This window comes from Sapajus apella, unplaced genomic scaffold (assembly GCF_009761245.1).
Source record: "Sapajus apella isolate SASKATOON/1434 unplaced genomic scaffold, GSC_monkey_1.0 scaffold34, whole genome shotgun sequence".
Taxonomy (NCBI): Eukaryota; Metazoa; Chordata; class Mammalia; order Primates; family Cebidae; genus Sapajus; species Sapajus apella.
The window spans coordinates 14,951,648-14,973,995 of NW_022436974.1; the positions used below are offsets into that span (position 1 = coordinate 14,951,648).

Sequence of the window (22,348 nt, forward strand, 5' to 3'; positions counted from 1 at the left end):
CTAACATAGATTTTCAGTGTGAGATGAAAAATTATGGCAACGATGGGAACAGGGGAAGTACCTAGGGACATTGACCAAGAATGGCAGAGATCCTCAGCAGAAACTGACCTATTTGACCCTTCTTATTGTTCCATATGGGGCAAGATTTCCGCTGGAAGGAACTCAGCCCTCTTCCTACCCCCATGTCTTTCCAGAGCATAATCTGGCCACAGATGCAGGATGCCAGAGACTGCCACTCTCCCCTCTTCTCCATCTTTCAACATCATGTTTCTCACTCCAAGCTCAACCCTAGTCAAGGAGCTCTCAAAGCTGACATCTTCACACTGGCTCCCATGAAGCCAGCTAACCCAAAGGAATCAACAAAAGCATCTGAACCCACATATCAGCACTTATTCCAGCCTGCCACCCACCAACTTCCATTTGAAGAAATGTAAGGAACTGTAGCTGGTTAGGCATGGCTAGTCATTATAAGGCCTTCTTGGAGCTTAGTTTAGTATTATTCACAGATTAATGGCTCTTATAAGCACATTCACATTAACTCCCTGACCCTGGGTGGCACAGGTCTCCATCCCTCAACTGAGTCTGGGTGCTGGATGCCTTGGGGCAAAGGGTCTTGGTGAAACTCAGGCATTGCCTGAGAGCCTTTCTGTCCTGGCCCAGGAAGCCATAATCCTAACAGCTCAAAGAAATTATTTATGGATTCTCCATATGTGGTTTGGGTTAAAGAAACATGCGTGCACATGCACACACACACTCACACCCTACACCCCCTCTCACACAAGCTTAGGTCCCACCATAGGTTCTTCCAGGAAATGCTGTCAAGAGTATGAGCCCCAAAACTTCTGACAGCTCAGAACAAAGCATGGGGCTCAGCGGGAAACGCTCTTACAGTTTCCAAATGCATCTGTACTCCTGCCCAACAGGCCATCACCACCACAGCTGCTCTGTGTTCCTTTGCCTATAGGGGAGGAGCCACCTGAACCATGAAAAGGAAATGTTTGCCCAAGACCATCCTGAAGTGAACTCCCTGGAGGAGGTGGTGAGGCTGGTGAAGCCCACAGCCATCATAGGTAAGAGGAGGGAGGGTGCCCACTGCCCAGCCCAGCTAACCCTCTTGACTTGCAGATGCAGAGACAAAGGCTCAGCCAGGAAGCCTAAGTAACCCATGAAAACAGCTCTTTCCCCTATCCTATGCGCAATTCAATGCTACAAACTTTTATTGAGTGACTGCTATATAAAAAAACCATAGAACTAAGGTGCCAGAGGTAGGGCTCATTGATGCAGAAATATACAATGCAGTAAAAAAGTGCAGGGCTGGTCTCTCAAACCACAATGAGATAAGCACTCCTCTTCTAAGGCAGACCCTGGCATCTCCTTGTGTACTGAGGGAGCAGCTCACTCTCCATGGAAATGCCCAGGAATGCCTTCACAGGAACAGCTTAATTGGCAGGGACCTGAGATGGACCAGTGGTCCCTTAGAGATAAACAGGAGGTCTCAGGCAGCTCAAGTAGGATGATCCTTTTCCCTCTGCTCCCTCAGTCCTTGTGGCAGATGCTGGGCCCAAAACCAAGTCTTTTATGGTGTTCCTAATTCCCCCACCACCACCACCAGCAGGAGAGGAATGGGTTGTTTATAAAGAGTAGGCATCCCCACTACCCCCCTTTTCCCTGTAGGTGTTGCCGCCATCGCAGGAGCCTTCACGGAGCAGATTCTGAGGGACATGGCCTCCTTCCACGAGCGCCCTATCATCTTTGCCCTGAGCAACCCCACCAGCAAGGCCGAGTGCACGGCTGAGAAGTGCTACCGGGTCACCGAGGTCAGCGGGGAGTCCTCCTTCCCCCAGCTGAGAGGACATAGTAAAATTACTATGAGTAACCCCATGAGGGTGAAAAAATATTCCTACATTGCTGATGAACAAACTGAGCTTCAGAAAGATGAAGTAACATGGCCAAGGTCACAGAGCTAATAAGGAGTGGAGCTGGCTGTCAAACCGAGGTCTGACTCCAAAGCCCAAGCTCTTACCTGTGTGCTATGCTGCTCAAGGTTCACCCTAAATAACATAGAGCTTTGACCAGAACCCAGAACCTGAGGCACCTGTAGGCTCTAGGCCACGTCCTGTCATGTCCTGAGTTGGCCCTCCCAGGAGGTGACAAAAATAGCACTGTGAACTCCATCACCTTTCAGCAGTTTCTTGGCTGCTAGGTAATAGGTGAGGACTGAGCTTTCTGGTCAAATGAACAAATGTGCTTTAAGTAACTGCTATGTTCTCAGCACAGTGCTGGGCATTTGGGAGAGAATGAAGAAGAGTCCAACATTTGGAAAATAAGAATAGGCCACTATTATTGCCCCAAACCAGCTCCAAGTTCATCTCTGGTTTTCTTCCTGCCTCCAGGGCCGAGGGATTTTTGCCAGTGGAAGTCCTTTTAAGAGTGTGACTCTAGAAGATGGCAAGACCTTCATTCCTGGGCAGGGAAACAATGCTTATGTGTTCCCTGGGGTGGCACTGGGAGTCATCGCTGGCGGGATCCGGCACATCCCAGATGAGATCTTCCTCCTGACAGCAGAGGTATCACTGTCCCTGATCCCTCAAATGCTTACAGTAAGGTCTGTGGGTTGACACCGGGTCCTATGCCTGATCTCTCTCATCATTTCTGCCCATCTACCCCAACGTTGCCAGTGGATTCCCAAAGTGCTTAAACCTCAAGCATCTCTCATGGCCACCTTGAGGCCTGATCTCTTCAATCACACATGGGACTTTTGAGGGGGAATGGGGAATAGTGGCAGAGGGTATTAGCAACAGGCACTGACAGGGAGGAGACATGCCTCATACTGCCTCCTGCCTTCTAGCAATGCCATCTAGATGCCTAACAGGTGACATGCCATCAAAGTCACCTGAAACTGAGGGCTTGTGGATGATGATAGATGATGGATTCTTCCAGCCACAGGCCTTGGCCAAATCACTGCGGTAACTGGTGGTAGTAAGACCCACTAGGACAGCTTTCTGTAAGGGAGGAGGGTGTCATACCTCGTTTTGTCTCCTTGGAGGACCCCGATCTTCAGCACTGATAAGAGGTGTTGGAAATGTACCTATTCCAGGTATCTTACTAGAAAAGCACACAAGAGTTCTTTACTAGAGACATGATGAAAACCATGAATCAGTTCATTAAGAATGACAGCCTGTTCACACTAATGGTTATTGATAACAGTTACAGTGGCTGAAATTACCAGATGGTTACCAAGTGCCTGGCACCTAACATTTATTCTCACTCTGACAAAACCAAGGCACAGAAATGTCTGTGTTAGGAGGTTAAGCTAATCAAAGCCATATAAAAATATGAAACATACTTATACCCAACAAGCTCCAAAGGCTCTCCTGTGACTTCTAACATCTTCCTGCATTTCCTTCTCACTGAGGCACTAGTGAGAGCCTGAAATCAATGAGACATGGGTATGGCTTCCACGCAGCCCTGTCTGGATCCACTTCTGTGAGTCTCACAGGGGACAACCTCATGCACCAGGTCTCTTCTTATTACGTCTAGTCTTTGAGCCCTGACTCTCCAAGACTGTGCAAATAATGTCTCCCAAAGGCTTTTCAGCTGCCCCAGCCCTGTGCACACTACTTATGATTTTGTGTCATAGTTCTCTGTTCCTCTTGTCTTGAGTATTCTGTTTGTCTTTCTTCTCATTGCTATGGTGGGTGTTCTTGTCCTGTAACTATGGACAGAGCTGTCTGAAGTTCCCACTGGATGGAAAGAGTTACTTTTTGCTTGAAATCAGCCTGAAAGCCAAGTTCCCTGTTGAGCAGAAACACAACTGCTAGAGTCCTTCCTATGTAATCCCATGAGACATCCACACATCTGCCCCACCACCTCCAGTGCTGTGAGGCAGTTCAGCTCCATCATTTCATGAACAGTGTCCATCACTTACACAGGAACCTCTCCTGGATCTACTTATTAAGCACCTGCTGTGAGCAAGATAAGGCCCCTCCCCTATAGGAGCTCATATCATGGTCTTCAAAGGCATGGCAGGTTATATTTCTGAAAAGGGTCCTTTTAGTGAAGATAATTTAAGTTGAATTTGATTTTCCTGTGGAATATTAAAATAGGCTTTAAGGAGATGTGCATGTACTACCCCATTTCATTGTTAACAACTCTGCAAAACAGGTAAAGTTCTTACTCATATATGAGTTTCAGTCACTAGCCCAAGGTCACTGGTCCTGTGAGCCCAGGATGGCCCAGGACAACTTGACTCCCTGTTGAAGAGCATTGCCAGTGCCCACCATCTTAGAAGTGATCACACACATATCTCTTCTCAAGGTAACTTTTTTCTTTTGAGATGTAGTCTTGCTCTGTCTCCCAAGCTGGAGTGTAGTGGTGCAATCTTGGCTCACTGCAACATTTGCCTCTTGGGTTCAAGTGATTCTCCTGCCTCAGGCTCCTGAGTAGCTGGGATTACAGATGCCCACCACCATGCCGGCTAATTTTTGTATTTTTAGTAGAGACAGGGTTTCATCATCTTGGCCAGGCTGGTCTTGAACTCCTGACCTCATGATCTACCCACCTCAGCCTCCCAAAGTGCTGGGATTACAGGCGTGAGCCACTGCACCCAGCCAGGATAACTTCTCTAGACACAGATCTAGCCATGGAAATCTTGCTGCTCTCATTTCAATCCAACTTCTATACCTTCACAAAGAGTCCTTTGAAACAGATCAGGCCAAATCTCTCCCCTAATTTCAGACTTTTGTGTGCCTCCTTAGTGCATACAGGATAAAGTCCAAACTCCTACCCATGGTTTCCATACAAGGAACTTCATCACCAGGCCCTACTTTCCTCTCCAACCTCACTTTTGATGTCTCCCTACCATCGATCTATCCAGTGGGCTGTTTTCAGTCTCATACCCATGTTCTCTCTCACCTTCCAGGATTTACAGATACCATTCTCTCCCCCGTAATTCATGCTTTGTCCTTCAGATATCATCCTGTGACACTCTGGGAAGCCTTTCCTATACATGGTAGACAGGATCCTGTCATCCTCCATGCCTCTATGCCCCCATCACTGCATTCACCCACTATAACGCTATAATCATTTGTTACTTGTCCACTCACACCAGTCTCCATAAGGGAAAAGACAATGGCTTCTTCACCATAGAATCCTTCCTTATGTGGCTCCCCAGCACCTAGCACAGAGCCCAGCACCTAGCACAGAGCCTAGAGACTAAAAGTGAGGCTAAAGAGGAAAGGAGGGCCCAGTGATGAAGTGCCTTGTATGGAAAGGAGTTTGAAGGAGCCATACAAAGGTCTGAAATAAAGAGACAGCCTTGGCCTGCTCTACATTTTGAAAGATATAGTACAGCTCAGTTAATGTTTGACTGAATGAATGAAAAAGAAAGTAAGAAGGAGGTAGAGGGGGAAGCACATTTCCCTTATATCTAAAAACACTGAGGCATGATAAACTTCTTAGCCTCATCACTTCTAAGACACACAGTTCTCAGAGAGCACCAGTGGCATTTCCCAAGTTTAAATTTAATACCAGAAGACTGGGTGGGAGTAGATTCAGAGCCACCACATTAAAGAGGCTGATTTGCAAGGCTGACCAATCCCCAGTGTCTGAGCCTGGAGGATGAGGGCCTGTGGCAGATGAGGCTTAACCCTCAGAGGCAAGGTCTGAACCTGGAAGGGAAGTGATGGGAGGCTCTGTTCTCAGGATGATGTGCTTAGGACATTTATTCAAATAAGGTATAAGACTCAGTCACCCACAGAGGAGAGGCCTTCCTCAGACTGAGACCAGGGCTGAAAGGAAGTGCTCTAGGAGCCTAAACACAAAGACATAACATAGCCTAGATGGTCACTCAAGATGAGTCCAAGCATGTGGAAGAAGGCTGAAACCCAGGAAGTGAGGGACTCAGGAATCCCTGTGTAATAGGCTGGATCAGCCAAGAGGAGATCTCATAGCCTTTTCTTTGCAGGCCATAAATTTATTCATCTTGGCTTTAGTCATTTTCCTTTGGAATTCAGAAATCCTTATGTTGTTTTAAGCCCCAGTCAGTTTTAGAGTACAGAAAGGATGTGTCTTTTCTTAAGCCCAAGCATTGCAGTCAAACTGCAATGTTTGACTAACTATGCAGGGTGGGGTGAGTCTCTGGGGTAATGGGTTGGACTTGTTTTGGGAAAGTGGAGACTCAGCTTATTCCTCTCGGTTCTCTCCTTCTCCCCAGCAAATTGCCCAGGAAGTCTCTGAGCAGCATCTGTCCCAGGGGAGACTGTACCCACCACTCAGTACCATCCGAGACGTGTCTCTGAGAATTGCCATCAAAGTAAGGGGCATCCTACCCCTGTAATATGGGTAGTGAGGCTCAACCACTTTCTCTGTCTGTGACTTTAGGAGGGCCAAGGGGATGGGAACTGTGGAGACATTTGAGCTTCTTGAGCTGCACTACATGCAACTCAGAGGCTGGGTGACAAGCTCCTGCTTGCAGCTTGAGCTCCACCCCAAACACCCACCCAGGCCAGTTCTGGGAAAGCTCCTGGATTTCCCCCCATACACCAAGCAGAAAGGTCATCAAAGTCCATGGACCAGAATGTGGGAATTTTTTAGAAATGAATCATAAGCACACATTTATAAGAAAGGTCAGCTTGCATGGCATCATGGAAAAAGCTCAGGCATTGAGGTCCCAGCTCTGCCAATGAGCAATGGTGTAACATTGGCCCAATCACTTCACTTACCTGAGCTTCAGTTTTCTCCTTCAAAGGGCCAGTAGTTTCTCTCTCCCAGAGTTCTGGAGATTAGCAGAGAACAGTGAAAAAGCTCTACACCCAGTGCTCTCCTGCCAGAGTAAACCTCTTTCTACCCCTTTTTCTCAGAATGGCTGGCTATGGGGTGATCAGCTTCATGGAATATTTCAGACTATAAGACGGTGCAGAGATAATGGGTTTTCAAAGAATCAGAACATGGGGCAATAAAGACTGGCCCAACATTGATAGCTGTTAAAACTGGATAATAGGTACATGAAGGTTTATCACACTATTATTTCTATTAGTGTGCAAATAATTTCATAAAATGCATGTACAACAGCACACACTACCCATGAGTTGTCTGGTATAGAATCCAGAATCAAGCCTCAAGATTAACAGTCTAGCTCATGGTCCAGCTTCACTCTGTCAGTTTCTTCCTTTGGGCGATATTTGGATTCACATTCTCCTAAAGCCAAACCTAAGAGAAAACAGTGTACAGGCTGTTCATCCAATTTAACCCATATTCATATAGAAAAAAAATCAGGTTCTGGACACTTTAGCCTGTTGTCTAATTTTATCTTAACACCACTCCAGAGAAAGGTCTCCTTACTCCCATTTTACAGACAAGGAAACTGAGGCTTGACAAGGATATCACCTCTGAGGACCCACAGGCCTTTGGAAGCAGGCAGAATTTATGCTGAAGCCTCTTGACCCTGGCTCAGTATTTATTCCACTATGTCAAAGCTGCCTGTCCAGGCAGAAAGCTTAAAATTCTTCCTATCCAGTGGTTTCATGAACCATACTCCTGAAAGAAACGTGTCTGGTTCCTTAAGGTGTATTCCCCTCCCCTAGACTCCCAAACAGGGATCCTTAAGCAGGTTTCCCCTTAGATCCAGTTCCTTAGTCAAATCTCTTTTTCCCTAGGTTCTTGACTACGCGTACAAACACAACCTGGCCTCCTACTACCCAGAGCCTAAGGACAAGGAGGCTTTTGTAAGATCCCTGGTCTACACTCCAGACTATGACTCCTTTACACTGGACAGTTACAGTTGGCCCAAGGAAGCCATGAATGTTCAGACAGTCTGATGCAGTCTCATGGGCTGGTATGGGGCTGGAGGAAGCCCAGCATAACGCCCACAATATAAATGGGTTCCAAAATGGCCCAAGTGAATCCTTGTTGCTGTGTTTTTTCTTTTAAACTTTCTGGTGTGAGAGGAGATGCCAAGGCATACATGAATAAAAGCCTTGTCTCTGAAGGCCCTGGGAGTTCATTTTTCTGAACCCTCCTCTGAGTTCCTTCCTAAGCATTTCTTCATCCATTAATTACCAACTACTGGCCAGGCCTTGTGGGAAATGCAGAATTTTGCCTAGAATCCTGCTTTACAGAGCTCAGGCTCTAGTAAAGGAAACTGGACACAACTCATTTTGCCATACGGGAGAAAGTGGTTAAGTTCATGAAAGAAGAGCAGATAAAAACTGAGGGTAGTTAGAAAAGGGAGAGGATATTTCCTATGAGAACATAAAAGAAGGCTTCAGGGAGAGCAGAGTTTGCACTGAGTCCTGAGAGGAAAAGATGGGTAGGAGTCATGGGGAGATGAGGAATGCGAGCACAGCCACTAGCCAGAAAACATGGCTCACCCATCAGGGAGTTCAGTCCATGTCAGCAATACACACCTTTCCAGACTCAGCAGTGTGTGAAGGCTGAGTAGCTGGGGGCAGCTCACTATCTATTCAGGAATGGTCACTGCCCTATGGGTTGTTGAGTCTTAGACATTCTTTTTTGTAAAAGGAAAACCAGAGAAATGTGGGTGGGGAGAGTCAGCCTGCCAAGGAGTGAAGAAGAAGAGAGGTGGTGACAGGAAGAGCACCACAGGGAGTTCTAGGGAAGACTTGATTTCATTTTCCTGGCTCTGAAACACACTCTGGCTTCCATCCTTCACTCTCTGAAGTAGTTGAGCAACCCAAAGCTGTTTTTTATACAGTAATATCAGTCCATCCTGGGTGTTTCTTAGACCAAGTTCAGTGCTAGCCTTCATCTCCCTCATGAAAAGCACAACCTATACACAGGAGTGGCGGTGGGGAGAGAGCTTGCAGCCCCCTGAAATTAGATACTGCTAAGATGTTAAGACAAGGTGAGATGACAGCTTCCAGCCTCTAATTCCATTGTGTAAGAAAGGAAACAATAAATCATGCTTAGGGCCCTACTCCTGCTACCACCTCAGCCTCAGGATCTCCTCTGCCCACAACGACTAGGCTCTATACGGCCAACTCTAAAGGACAGACTAGATGGACTACTAGACTTGCAGAAGAGTAATTAGCAGAGGCACCACTTACCTCTTGCTCACATCTTATTCTTCCAAGGACTGCTTCCTCAGTGCTGGTGATCAGCCAAGAATATCCTGAGAAAACATCTTTCCTGTATGATTCTTGGGATCATAGAGAATGAAAAACTATTCAGAAGAAAGTTTGAAGAGTGAAGCTGGAATCTGAGCACCATGGAACTTTTGGCATTATCTTTTTACATCATGTCCCATAACTTCCTCTGTACCCTTGCTACATATCCTTCATAATCAACATATTAGAAAAGAAAAATGATAGTAGAGAAAATCAATGAAAGGAAAATAGGTTCTTTGAAAAGATCAAATAAATTAACAAACTTTAGCTATACTAATTAAGACAAAAATAAAGAAGATACAAATTACACTTCCTTTGTTCCAGCCACACTGAACATCTTGCCAGCACTAAGCACATGTGCTTTCAAGCCTATCCTGATATTATACATGATTGGTCTCTCCTCCTGGGAAGTCCTTCTCTTCCCTTTTTTTTTTCTATTTACTGATTAAATTTTAGTTCACTGTAGCTTTCTGCCTGGAAACAGCATTCAACCTTGTATTTCAAATGCATTTGGCTCCATAGAGTAACAAAATTAATAATTAAATTAGAAATCAATAAATAGAAAAGTATGGGAAATTCCAAAATATTGGAAAACAGTACCTTTCAAAATAACCGATAGATCAAAGAAGAAATCACAAGTCAAATTATATATGTTGAAATGATTTTTAAAAAGCTTATCAAAATTAAGATGTAGCTAAAGCAGTATTTAGAGAGAAACTTCATAGCTTTAAATGCTGTCATGGTTAATCTTATGGCACTACAGAGTGCCCAGATATTGATCAAATGTTATTCTGGGTGTTTCTGGGAGGGTATTTTTGGATACAATGAATATTTAAATCACTAAACTGCGTAGATTGTCCTCCGCTAATTGCCCTCATCCAATTAGTTGAAGGTCTGAATAGAAAAAACAGACTGACCCTCCCTTGAGTAAGAGAGACTTATTCCTACCTGATGCCCTTCTAACTGATATTGGCTTTTTCCTGCCTTCAGACAGGAACTACATCATCATCTTTCTTAGGTCTCCAGCTTGCTGACTCACCCTATAGATATACATCTTAGAATCTGACAGCTTCCATAATCATGTGAGCCAAGCTAAGTCCTTATAATAAATCAACAGAAAGAGAGAAAGATCCTATTGGTTCTGTTTCTCTGGAGTACCCTGACTAATGCAAATTCCTATATCAGAAGAGAAAGACAGAGAGAAAGGAAGGAAGAAAAGTCTCAAGTCAATAATTTAAACTTCCTCCTTAAGAAACAGGGTGGAGGGAAGCAAGCAAAATTCAAAGCAAGCAAATATTAGAGCACAAATCAATATACCTATAGTAAGGAAATTAGTAATTAAAAAATCTTTCCCCCAAGAAAAGCCATGTCCAGATGACTTCATTGGTTGGAATTTATCAAATAGGTGAAAATGAATACATATGTGTGATGGAATACTATACAGCCATGAAAAAGAAATAAAATCATGTGTTTTACAGCAACATAAATGGAACTGGAGGCACTTAAAACTCAGAAACAGAAAGTGAAATGCCATATGTTCTCATAAGTGGAGCTAAATAATGTGTACACATGAACAAAGAATGTGGAATCTCACTGGAGAGCTGGAAGGGTGTGGGAGGGTGGAAGGAGAGTGAGGGATGAGAATTTACTCAATGGGTATAATGTACACTATTTGGGTAACGATTACACTAAAAGCCAATACTTCACCACTATACAATATATCCATGTGACAAAACTTCACCTGTACATACACCTTCAATTTATACCAAAAAAAGACTGTGTGGTCATATAAATAAATGAAGCAGAATTGAGAGTTCATAAATAAGTTTTTACATTTATGGTAAACTGACTTTTAGTCAAAGTTACTAAGGTAATTCATTGGGAGAAAGAAAGTCTTTTGAACAATGGTGCTGAAACAACTGAATATCTACATGCAAAAAAAAAAAATGAACTTACACACCTCACACTAAACACAAAAATTAACCTTTAGACATCTCACACCAAACAACAATTAACCTGAAATGGATCACAGACCTAAATGTGAGAGCTAAAACTGTAAAATTTCTAGGACAAAAAATAGCAGAAAATCTTTGTGACTTAGGTTGAGGTGAGTTCTGGGATATAACTTTAAAAGCATGATTCATAAAAGGAAAAAACTGTACTTCATCAAAATTGAAACATTTTGCACTTTGAAACACACTATTGGGGACAAAAAGACAAGCAGCAGACTGGGGGGAAATAAATCATATATCTGATAAAGACATTGGATCCAGAATATATAAAGAACTACTTCAACTTATTAAGATAACAATTCAAATTTTAAAATGAGCAAAAAAATGAACATTTTACCAAAAAGATGTGTGAATGGCTAACAAGCACATGAAAAAAGTGCTTAACATTATTAGTGATATGAAAATTAAAACTACAATGGGATTACACTTCATACTCACCAGAATGGCTATAATAAAAAAAGATGTGTTGGTAAGAATGTGGAGAACTTTGTCTCCTAAGGACTGTTAGATTAAGGGAGAGTTCCCTTGCCTTTTAAGTCTTCACTGTAACTCCCCAGGCTCCCATACACAGCCCCAGTATTCAGCAAGTGTCATTTAAGAGAGTGGATGTTGTGGTTGCACCACCTAGTCCTGCCTTGGGTCTGAAACACTCATTCCTCCAGATGCCATTATCAGCTCAGGGCCCACAGCTGCATCCCTCTCTAGGAATTGCCCTTGACTGAAGGTTAATGCTTCACCCAAGATTATGCCATCATCCCCAGGGGAAGCCTACAGGCAATGACTGGTATATTCAAGAGCCCAAAGGCCTAGCTTCCTAGTGTCACAGCTGCATCCCTCTCTAGGAATTGCCCTTGACTGAAGGTTAATGCTTCACCCAAGATTATGCCATCATCCCCAGGGGAAGGCTACAGGCAATGACTGGTATACTCAAGAGCCCAAAGGCCTAGCTTCCTAGTGTCAATTGAGAACATCTCTTAATAGCCACCCCATCCTCAGAGCTCCCTATGAGACTGGCTGAGGCTGCTGTTGCAACTGCTGTATATCACATTCAACTTCTTATGCCCTATCCTGTTTCTCTTGCTCCCTCATAGGTGTTGTTCCCTGAGAAGACTCCCCAGTAATCCTTTGGATGCAAATCTCAGATTCAGTGTCTGTTTCCTGGGGAACCCAACTTTTAACAGTTAGAGGAAACTGGCCAAAGTTCCTAATTTTCCAATTTGTTGCACCAGTCCCATGTGACCACCAAAAGCTTTTCTGGGTTTCTCTTTCCCTCAGGAGAGACCCTCTTCATGGACCAAGCTTGACCCTTATTAGTCCATGTCCAGAATCAGTAAATGTCCCTAGAAAATAAAATGGTCACTTACCTCATAAGGGCTCCTCCCTTTCTGGAATTCCCATTCACCTAGTCTTACTGCTTTCAGAACTCTCACATACCTTTAAACATGATCTTTTTAATTTTTCCATCTTTTTTTAGTTGTTGCAGGAAGAGTTTTAGGCTGCCATGACCTACTACATCCTAGCCAGAAGTGGAAGTCTCCAGAGAGATTTTCAAAATTACAGTTGTATGGATATTAACTTTTTTCCTAACTCAACTGAATTGTGGTGAGAGAATGTGTTCTGTATTATTTAAATAGCTTAAAATTTGCTGAAATTTTTTTGTAGTCAAATATATGGTCAAATTTAACAGTTCATATACTCTTAAAAATATGTATTCTCACACTGCTGGATGCAATGCCCTTTGTATGTTCATGGAATCAAGTTTGTTGATTGTTTTGTGTAAATCTATATCCAAAGTCTTGATTTTTGTCTACTTGGTCTTCTTGTGAAAGAGGGATAATAAAATTTCCCACTGCTCTGGTAAACTTGTCAATTTTCTTTGTAATTCTGTCCATACTTGCTCTATTTATCTTAGATCAATGTTATTAGATTCATAAAGTTTAGGATTGTTACAACTTCCTGATAAATTCGAACTTTTGAAACTTTAAGTAGTGGCTCTATCTCTAGCAATGCATTTACTTCTCCTTCTACTGATATTAACATAGCTATACTGTCTTAGAAACTCTCCCACAATTCATTATTTACTCAGATGATTAAGCTCTTGTACTAGCTGGTGAATGATGAACACAAAGTATTTCTCCCACAGAACTATAAACATATATTGTTCCCAGACAATATGAGTATATGGTTGTGCTAACATTAATACATTTCACTATTTTATCAATTACATAATAAAACTAATTATGAAGTATACAAATATTGTTACACAGTTCAAAAAGCAGATAAAATATTAAATGATCAATTCAGTAGTAGAAACTCACTCCTTTGGTTGAGAAAACAAGAAAAAAAAATCATACTTCAAAGAAACAGTAATTAAAAAGCAGCTTCTAATAGGTATGGGGAAGAAGTACAAGATTTTCTGAAATTTTATAATTTAGAATTGTTTTAGCTACAAAGACCAGGCACCTTTACTTTTTAAAAAACATTTACTAAATTAAAAGTCCTACTCCATATGTTCTGCACAAGATCAAAACAACATTTTACCAGAAATATTTCACAGTCTCCTCTCATTCTGACTTCAGAGCCCTCCCCATTAAGGTGCACCCCAACTGTAAACATTAATGATAAGGTCTTCTTATCTGAAGACATTCAACACATGTGCTTCTGTACCAAATGTATTTTGCATGAACTTTCAACTAGAGGTTAATTTTTCAAACTGGAGGTTTTCATAACAAAATGAGATTAGAGAAAGACATCAAATAATCACAAGATGTGTTTGTTAAGAATTCAACAAAATTACCTGTAGGGCAAACCTGATGTATACTGGGACCCGTGTGGGATGGTAAACGTGAAGCAGGCAAATAATCATATAGGCCCTAATTGCAGTGTTTGAAATGACTTAAGGAATGAATAATTCTGTATGATACTAAAAATATACAATTATTGTGCTGGGGATCTTCGCGTCTAATCTCTAGATTTCTTATGTATTTTTTCTGGCATGGGAATAGCAGTAAGCCAAACATAGAAGCTGCATTTCTGTTAAATTCATAGCTTTTTGATATTCCTGTGGAAGCTTCATCAGACTTACTCACTAAGCCCATATGTTGGCTAAAATGTACATTAATTAGGTCTTGTCTCAAGTTCCACTTCCAAGGAAATACCATCAGGCAGCCAGGTTTATTGACTACAACAGTTGTTTCTGTGACCACTAGAGTCTTTGAAGGGAAGCCGCATTTGAGTACGTTATTTCTCAAAACACAAATGTTGTTTGCTGTTAAAAGCACCGCGCCGTTTTTGTCTTATAAACTGTGCTGCATCTTCGTTTTTCATTCCACTTTCAATTAATGTTAGGGCAACAAGCACTGGAGTCCTCCCAAGACCTGCAACACAGTGAACAGCAATGCAACAACCAGGTTCTTCACGAAACTTAACGTCTGCAAGACTTAACCAGTCATCAACAATCTGGTTGGATGGTGATTAACTATCATCAAAAGGCCAGTCCAGAACCTGGATGCCTTCTTTCTGCAGAAGAGCAGGGTCATAAGTTGCTTCACATACTCTGACTATTGTGGTAACCCCGTATTTCTTAAGTTCTTCTATAAATCTGTTTAAGGTCTAATTGGTTGGTTTGTGTATAATAAGAAATCTCATTGGAGTCATGTTAACTTACTTAAAAAACACTGGGCCGGGCGCGGTGGCTCAAGCCTGTAATCCCAGCACTTTGGGAAGCCGAGGCGGGTGGATCACAAGGTCAAGAGATCAAGACCATCCTGGTCAACATGGTGAAACCCCGTCTCTACTAAAAATACAAAAAATTAGCTGGGCATGGTAGCGCGTGCCTGTAGTCCCAGCTACTCAGGAGGCTGAGGCAGGAGAATTGCCTGAACCCAGGAGGCGGAGGTTGCGGTGAGCCGAGATCGCGCCATTGCACTACAGCCTGGGTAACAAGAGCGAAACTCCGTCTCAAAAAAAAAAAAAAAAAAAAAAAACCAACACTGATATGGTTACAAAAAAATTAAAAATTTTGAATACAGAAATGATGTCAAGAAACTGAAGTCTATGCTAATAAGCTCCACTTGAAATCCACAGAGCTTTGAATATGAAGTTGGTAGAGACAGGAAATGAACCTTCAAACAAGAACCCACGGTTCTTCAATTCAGTAATTCTGAGCCAATGGAAAGGAACTGCACCAAGGGTCACCCCACCTAGGTCTGGACTCTTGTAAAATGCTCTGATGATCTCAGTTCTACACTTATTTGTCCAGGTGACCCGCTCTGCAGGGGATTCTTGGTGAAGCAGTAATGACTTTCCACCATTCATTTGTCCTCATAAACATCGTGCTGTACCTGGCGTAATCTCCAGGCCCTTCAGAAACTCCACAAATGCGTGACCAAGAACATCATAGAAAGGAACATGTTTACTCATAAACGATGATGGTCTAACCTTACAGCTGGGCTGCAGCACGGCCGGCAGCAGCAGCAGTCGTCGCGGGGCTGCTGTGGAGAGGCAATAAGTTCTAGCGAGGACCAGCGGAGCGCCTCCACGGAGCCAATAAGCGCACGTCGAGGTGCCGTTGCGTCACAAGCCCTCTCTTTTGTTGACGGCGCAGGACGCTGGAACCCTTTCACCAATGGCGGTTGGGCGGACCAAGGAGGGAACGAGGGCGTGAGGTCCGCCCCCCGCAGACGTCACCACGGCCGCCGCCGACGTGAGCACGTTGCTGAAGTGAAGAAGCGCTGGATGAAGCCTGAGCGAGCGTTCACCTCCCGCTAGAGAGTATGAGCGGCTGAGGAGCGAGGCGGGTGGTGGGATAGGAGCCCAGGAATAGGCAGGAGAAAAACTGGAGGAAGACAGATAAGGTAAGGTAGGCGAGGATTTCGCAGCCATTGACTCTTGACTGGTGTATCTTTTTCTACCTGCTTCATGTTTCAAGTATGTCTCCGGAACAACATCATGTTTGGCGGGTTTTTTTCCCCATCAATCCAGTCTGACAGACTTTGACTTTTAGCTGAAAAAGAGCTCGTTTGCATTTTTGCCCTCTTTTGTGCTTTTTGACCCATATTTCTATGTTTTTTACCCTTTCTTGACCTCTTTTGGGTTAAGAATTTTCCTGTACTGTTTTGGAAGTTTTCACTGAGGCTGATAATTCCTTAGCACATATTTTAGGTTAAGCACTGTTCGAAACTTTATATAAATGTTATACAAAAACCCTGTGAATTAGATACTAGTATCATTTCTACTGTCCTGACTTTAAAAACCTTGGCACAGAACGGTAACTTGCCCAAGGTCAGACAGCTAGTAAATGACCGGGATGAAACTTTTTAAAAAACTAATTTTAACTTTTATTGTAGATTCAGGGGATGCACGTGCACATTTGTTACATGGGTATATTGAGTGACCCAGCGTATGAATGATCGACCCTGTCACCCAGGTAGTGAGCATAATACCCAATAGGTAGTTTTGCAAGGGCTAAGATTTGAATCCTTCAATTTTGGCTCTGGAGTCTGCCTCTCTAATACATATGGTCTATTACATACCCTGTTTCTGTTCTTTTAGTGCTTAAATAGCTTAGAGAAATTCAAATATGGTTCAGAATCTTTTCCTGCCTCTTGAAGGAATCCAGTATGCTTTAACTATTAATGTTGTCAAGCATCTTAATCTTTTAATGCCATAAATTAGACATTATTATTTGTAAAAATCAACGTTTAAATTTATTCATGTTATCAATTTCTTTGCTCACTGTTCCTTCTTGCAGCTTTATTCTTTCTGAGATTTGTCTATCCGAAAGTATTTTTTTTTGGAGGTTCCTTTGAGTATCTGATCAACTTTGATAAATATTTTATAAATGCTAGAAAACATGTATTCTCTCACTGTGAATCCATTTCCCTTATTGTTAGTAAACTATATTTTGTTTTTTTCTTTAGGTTTCTTTTTTGGCTTTTTTTCCAAAATTATTTTATTTTGCCTTTGTTGTTAAAAGTTTTGCTGGGTATAAAATTCTACATTGACATTTTCTCCCAGCCCTTTGAAGGAAGGAAGAAATAGGGCTTTACTGCAGTGGCCCATGTGAAGGCCAGGAAGCAGTCTACACAGTTTAGAAAATTCTAACAGCTGTTAGAGAAGAAACCTGAGAATAAGAATATCTTCAGAGGGCTGAGAGAAAATGTCAATATAGAATTGTGTAGCCAGCAAAACTATAAAAATGAAGGCGGGGGCTGGGTGCAGTGGCTCACGCCCGTAATCCCAGAACTTTGGGAGGCCGAGGCTGGCGGATCATGAGGTCAGGAGTTCAAGGCCAGCCTGGCCAACATGATGAAACCCTGTCTCTACTAAAAATACAAAAATTAGCTGGGTATAGTGGCATGTTCCTGTAATCCCAGCTACTCGGGAAGCTGCGGCAGGAGAACTGCTTGAACCAGGACCCGGGAGGCGGAGGTTGCAGTGAGCCGAAATTATGCTGCTGCACTCCAGCCTAGACTACAGAGTAAGACTCTGTCTCAAAAAAAAAAAAAAAAAAAAAAAGGCAAAATAACCAAATATTAGGGGGAAAAAAACAAAAACTATAAGTGAAAGGAAAATTTCAAAAGCAAATTAAATCCTTTACTTTTGAAAGCCTAAGCTTGTAAAAATAGTGAAGGAAAGCCATCTAGAACAGAGATTCTTAGCCTGTGGTCCAGGGGTTCTAAGAAACTTACAACTGGATGCAAAATGTTGTATAGGAGCATGTACCTGTTTTTAGGAGAAGGGTATATATTTTTCATCAGATTCTTAGAAGAGTCCTTGACTGTCCAAAACACTGAAAACCACTGAAATAGGGAATCCTTTGATATATTAACCTGATCTGGCTGTGCCACAGTTCTGGAAAAGAGAGAACTTGATAGTAAGTCAGGGCTAATTACAGAGTTAGACTAATACAAGAATAATATTTAACAGTGAGGATCAGTAAAGAAGATCCAAATTAGGAAGACTTGCTCAGAAATCAGCTGTTTAGTGAAGGACTAAATAAAGTTTGATTACTAAATGGCTGAATGATAGAAAACATTTTAGACTTCATATCTATGTAATTCATATAACCGTGCCTCCATCTGAGCCTTAACAGACTGGAGCACACAGCCTTGATATCTGTTGTCATGACCCCTTCCTCTCTTCACCTGGCTTTTTCCTATTTATCCTTAAAATTTAGCTTGGGCTTCGTCTCCTCCAAAAGCTTTCCGTCTCTGCCATGCTAAACTTACTAGAATTAATCTACCTTGTTCTTCTAAAACAACCAATGCACAATGCTATTAGGTTTTTACTTTGTTATACAGAAGTTGTCTAGTTTTTACCTTCTTATACCAGAGGTTTCACAATGGTATGAAACTAGAAATCACTAACAGGAGGAATTTTGGAAAAATCACAAATACATGGAAATTAAACATGCTCATGAACAATCAGTGTTCCAGTGAGGAAATTAAAAGGGAAATCTAAAAATATCTGAGACAAATGAAAAGAAAAATACAGCATATCAAACTTTATGGAATGTGGCAAAAGCAGTTCTAAGAGGAAAGTTTCTAGCAATAAATGCATACACCAAGAAAGAAAATTAAAAATAACTAAAAGTTACACTTCAAGGAAATTTTTTTAAAATCCTAAGTCAGAGTTAGTGGAAGGAAAGAGATAATAAAGATCAGAGCATAAATAATCTAATCTCTATTTTATTTTTGCTCTGGAGATTAAAAAAACAATAGAAAAGAAACTAAAAGTTCATTTTTTGAAAAGATAAAATCAGCCAGCCTTCAGTTAGACTAACCAAGAAAAGAAAAAGTAAAAAGACTCAAAGTCAGAAATAAGGAGATGTTACAGTTGACAACACAGAAGTACAATGGATCATGAGAGACTATTATGAACAATTATATGCCAGAAATTTGAATAACTTAGAAGAAATGGATATGTTCCTACACACATACAACCTGCCAAGACTAATCATGAAGAAATAGAAAATCTGAGCCAACCAATAATGAGTGAGGAGATTGAATCAGTAATAAAAAGTATCCTACCAAAGAAAAGCCCAGGTTCAGGATCAGATGACTTCACTGCTGAATTCTACCTAACATTTACAGAAGAACGAACACCAATTCTCTACAAACTGTCTCAGGAAAAAAAAAATGAATAGAGAGAATACTTTCAAACTCTTTTTAGGAGGCCAGTATGCCTCTAATCCCCAAGCCAGACAAACACATCACAGGAAATGGAAACTATAAGCCAGTATCCTTGATGAGCATAGATGCAAAAATTCTCAACAAAATACTAGCAAACCAAATCCAACAACACATTAATGGAATTATTCACCATGATCCAGTGGGATTTATCCCTGGGTTACAAGAATGCTTTAACATTCTCAAATCAATAAATGTGATATATCACATTAACAGAATGAAGGACAAAAACTATATGACCATCTCATTAAATGCAGAAAAAGCATTTGACAAAACTCAACATCCTTTCATGACAAAAACACTCAACAAATTGTAGAATTAATATACTTCAACACAATAAAGGCCATATATATTGAGCCTACAGCTAACATTATACTAAACAGTAAAAACTTAGAACTCTTTCTTCTAAGATCTGGACCAAGGATGTGCACTCTTGCCACCTGTTCAATGTAATATTGAAAGTCCTTAGAGCAATAAAGCAGAAGAAAGAAAAGACATCTAAATAGGAAAGGAAGAAATAAAACTATTGTTATTTGCTGACAATATAATTTTGCATACCAAAAACCTTAGGCCAGGTGTGCTGAATCAAGCCTGTAATTCCAACCCTTTGGGAAGCTAAGGCAGGAGGATCACTTAAGGCCAGGAGTTTCAAACCAGCCTGGTCAACACAGTGAGACCCCCATCCCTACAAAAAAAGAAAAAACCCTAAAGATTCTAACAAAAAGCCATTAGAATTGATTTTAAAAATTCAGTAAAGTTGCAGGATACAAAATCAACCCACAAAAGTCAGTAACATTTCTCTACACTAACAATGAACTTTCCAAAAAAGAAATCAAGGGAACATTTCATTTATAGTAGCTGCTGAAAATAAAATATTGAGCAATATATTTCACCAACGCGGTGAAAATTTTTACACAGAAAAGTATAAAACGTTAATGAAAGAAATTTAAGAAGACACAATAAATTGAAAGATATCCCACGTTCATGTACTGGAAGAATTAATATTGTTAAAATGTCTATACTACACAGATGATCTGCAGATTCAATTCAATACCTATCAAAATTCCAATGTTATTTTTCATAGATATAGAAAAAACAATCCTAAAATTCATAGGGAACTACAAAACCAACTGATAGCCAGGACAATCATGAGCAAAAAGAACAAATGCTTGAGGCATCACACGACTTAATTTCAAACTGTACTGCAAACTGATAGTAATTAAAACAGCATGGCACTGGCATTAAAATAGACATATGAACCAGCAGACAAAGAACCCAGAAATGAACCCATGTATCTACAGTCAATTGATATTCACCAAAAGTGCCAAGAATATACAATGGGAAAAGGACAGGATATTCTATAAATTGTACTGGGAAAACTGGATATCCATAGACAAGAAAATGAAATTGGACGCTTATCTCACTCATACAAAAAACAAATCAAAATGAATTAAAGACATAAAGATAAAACCTGAAACTGTAAAACTAGGGAAAACTACATGACATTGGTCTGGGCAATGATTTTTTAGATTTCATCCAAAAATGCAGGCAACATATGCAAAAGTGGACAAATGGGATGACATCAAAATAAAAAATTCCTACACAACAAAGAGAGCAATTAATAGAATGAAGAGACAACCTAAAGATTGGGAGAAAAATATCTGTAAGCCATACATATGATAAGGGGTTAATGTCCAAAATATATAAGGAACTCAAACAACTCTATAAAAAGAAAATAAGACATGGGCAAGAACCCTGAATAAACATTTCTCAAAAGGCAACATATGAAGTGCTAACAGATACATGAAAAAATGCTCAACATCACTAGTCATTAGAGAGATGAAAATTAAAAGTACAATCAGCTGTCACTTCACACCTATTAGAAGGCTATTATTAGAAAGACAAAAGGTAAGTGTTGGCTAAGATATGGGAAAAAGGGAACCCTTGTACACTGTTGATGGGAATATAAATTAGTACAGTCATTAGGAAAAAGTGTATGAAGAATCCTCAGAAAACTAAAAATACAGTTACCATATGACCCAGCAATCTCACTTCTGGTTATTTGTCTCAAATATTTGAAGTCAGTATGTCAAAAGAGATGTTTATTGCAGCACTATTCACAAAAGCCAAACTATGGGATCAACCCAAGTGTCTAACAGTAGATAAATGAATAAAGAAAATGTATATACACACAATGGAATAATAGCCATGAAAAAGAATGAAGTGCTGTCATTCATGGCAACATGGATAGAATTGGAACTTAGTGAAATAAGCCAGGAACAGAAAGTTAAACACTGAATGTTCCACACACATGTAGAAGCTAAAAGATAGTGGATCTCATAGAAATAAAAAGTAGAGGCTATGTGGATAGCATTGGAGAACATTATGCTAAGTTAAATACACCAAACACAGACAAATACCACATGTTCTCATATGTGGAATCTAAAACTCATACAAGCAGAGAATACCCAGAAGGTAGGGGATGGGAGGAATGGGGAGATGATAGTCAAAGTGTACAAAGCCTCAGATAGAAAAATAAGCTGGATTTTTTGTTGTTGTTGAGATAGAGTCTTTCTCTGTTGCCCAGGCTGCAATTCAGTGGTGCAATCTCAGCTCACTGAAACCTCTGCCTCCCGGGTTCAGGCAATTCTCTCGCCTCAGCCTCCTGAGTAGCTGGGACTACAGGCTCATGCCACCATGCCCAGCTAAATTCTTTGTATTTTTAGTAGAGACAGGGTTTCACAATGTTGGCTTGGCTGGTCTCAAACTCCTGACCTCAGGTAATCAACCTGCCTTGGCCTCCCAAAGTGCTGGGATTACAGGCGTGAGCCACTGTGCCTGGCCAAATTTGATATATTTTTCAGATCTGTTGCATAGTGTGGTGAATATAATGAGTACTATACATGTCAATATCGCTAAGAAAACAAATTTTAAATATTCTCATCACAAAAAGTTAAATATTTAAGGTGATGGACATGTAAATTCACTTGATTTAATCATTCCACGTTGTGTTAAAAAA

The 22,348-nt window shown here is 41.1% G+C and overlaps 1 protein-coding gene and 1 pseudogene across 6 annotated transcripts in view; one reads left to right on the forward strand and one right to left on the reverse strand.

Annotated features, from left to right (window-relative positions):
• Nucleotides 1-12,999, forward strand: part of ME3 (malic enzyme 3) — a 209,908-nt gene extending 196,909 nt beyond the window's left edge. For 4 of the 6 annotated variants that reach the window (XM_032295840.1, XM_032295841.1, XM_032295839.1 and 1 more), the window contains 5 exons: nucleotides 965-1,070; nucleotides 1,675-1,817; nucleotides 2,394-2,567; nucleotides 6,215-6,313; nucleotides 7,656-7,987. In XM_032295840.1, the coding sequence (XP_032151731.1) occupies nucleotides 965-1,070; nucleotides 1,675-1,817; nucleotides 2,394-2,567; nucleotides 6,215-6,313; nucleotides 7,656-7,817 (684 nt within the window). In that variant the 3' untranslated portion in view covers nucleotides 7,818-7,987. Of the gene's footprint in view, nucleotides 1-964; nucleotides 1,071-1,674; nucleotides 1,818-2,393; nucleotides 2,568-6,214; nucleotides 6,314-7,655; nucleotides 11,862-11,998 lie in introns of those variants that run through there. The other 2 variants (XR_004274295.1, XM_032295838.1) reach the window with 2 other exon arrangements.
• A 929-nt stretch (nucleotides 13,000-13,928) lies between these two features.
• On the reverse strand, nucleotides 13,929-14,785 carry LOC116563237 (annotated as a pseudogene).
• Nucleotides 14,786-22,348: the final 7,563 nt, after the last annotated feature.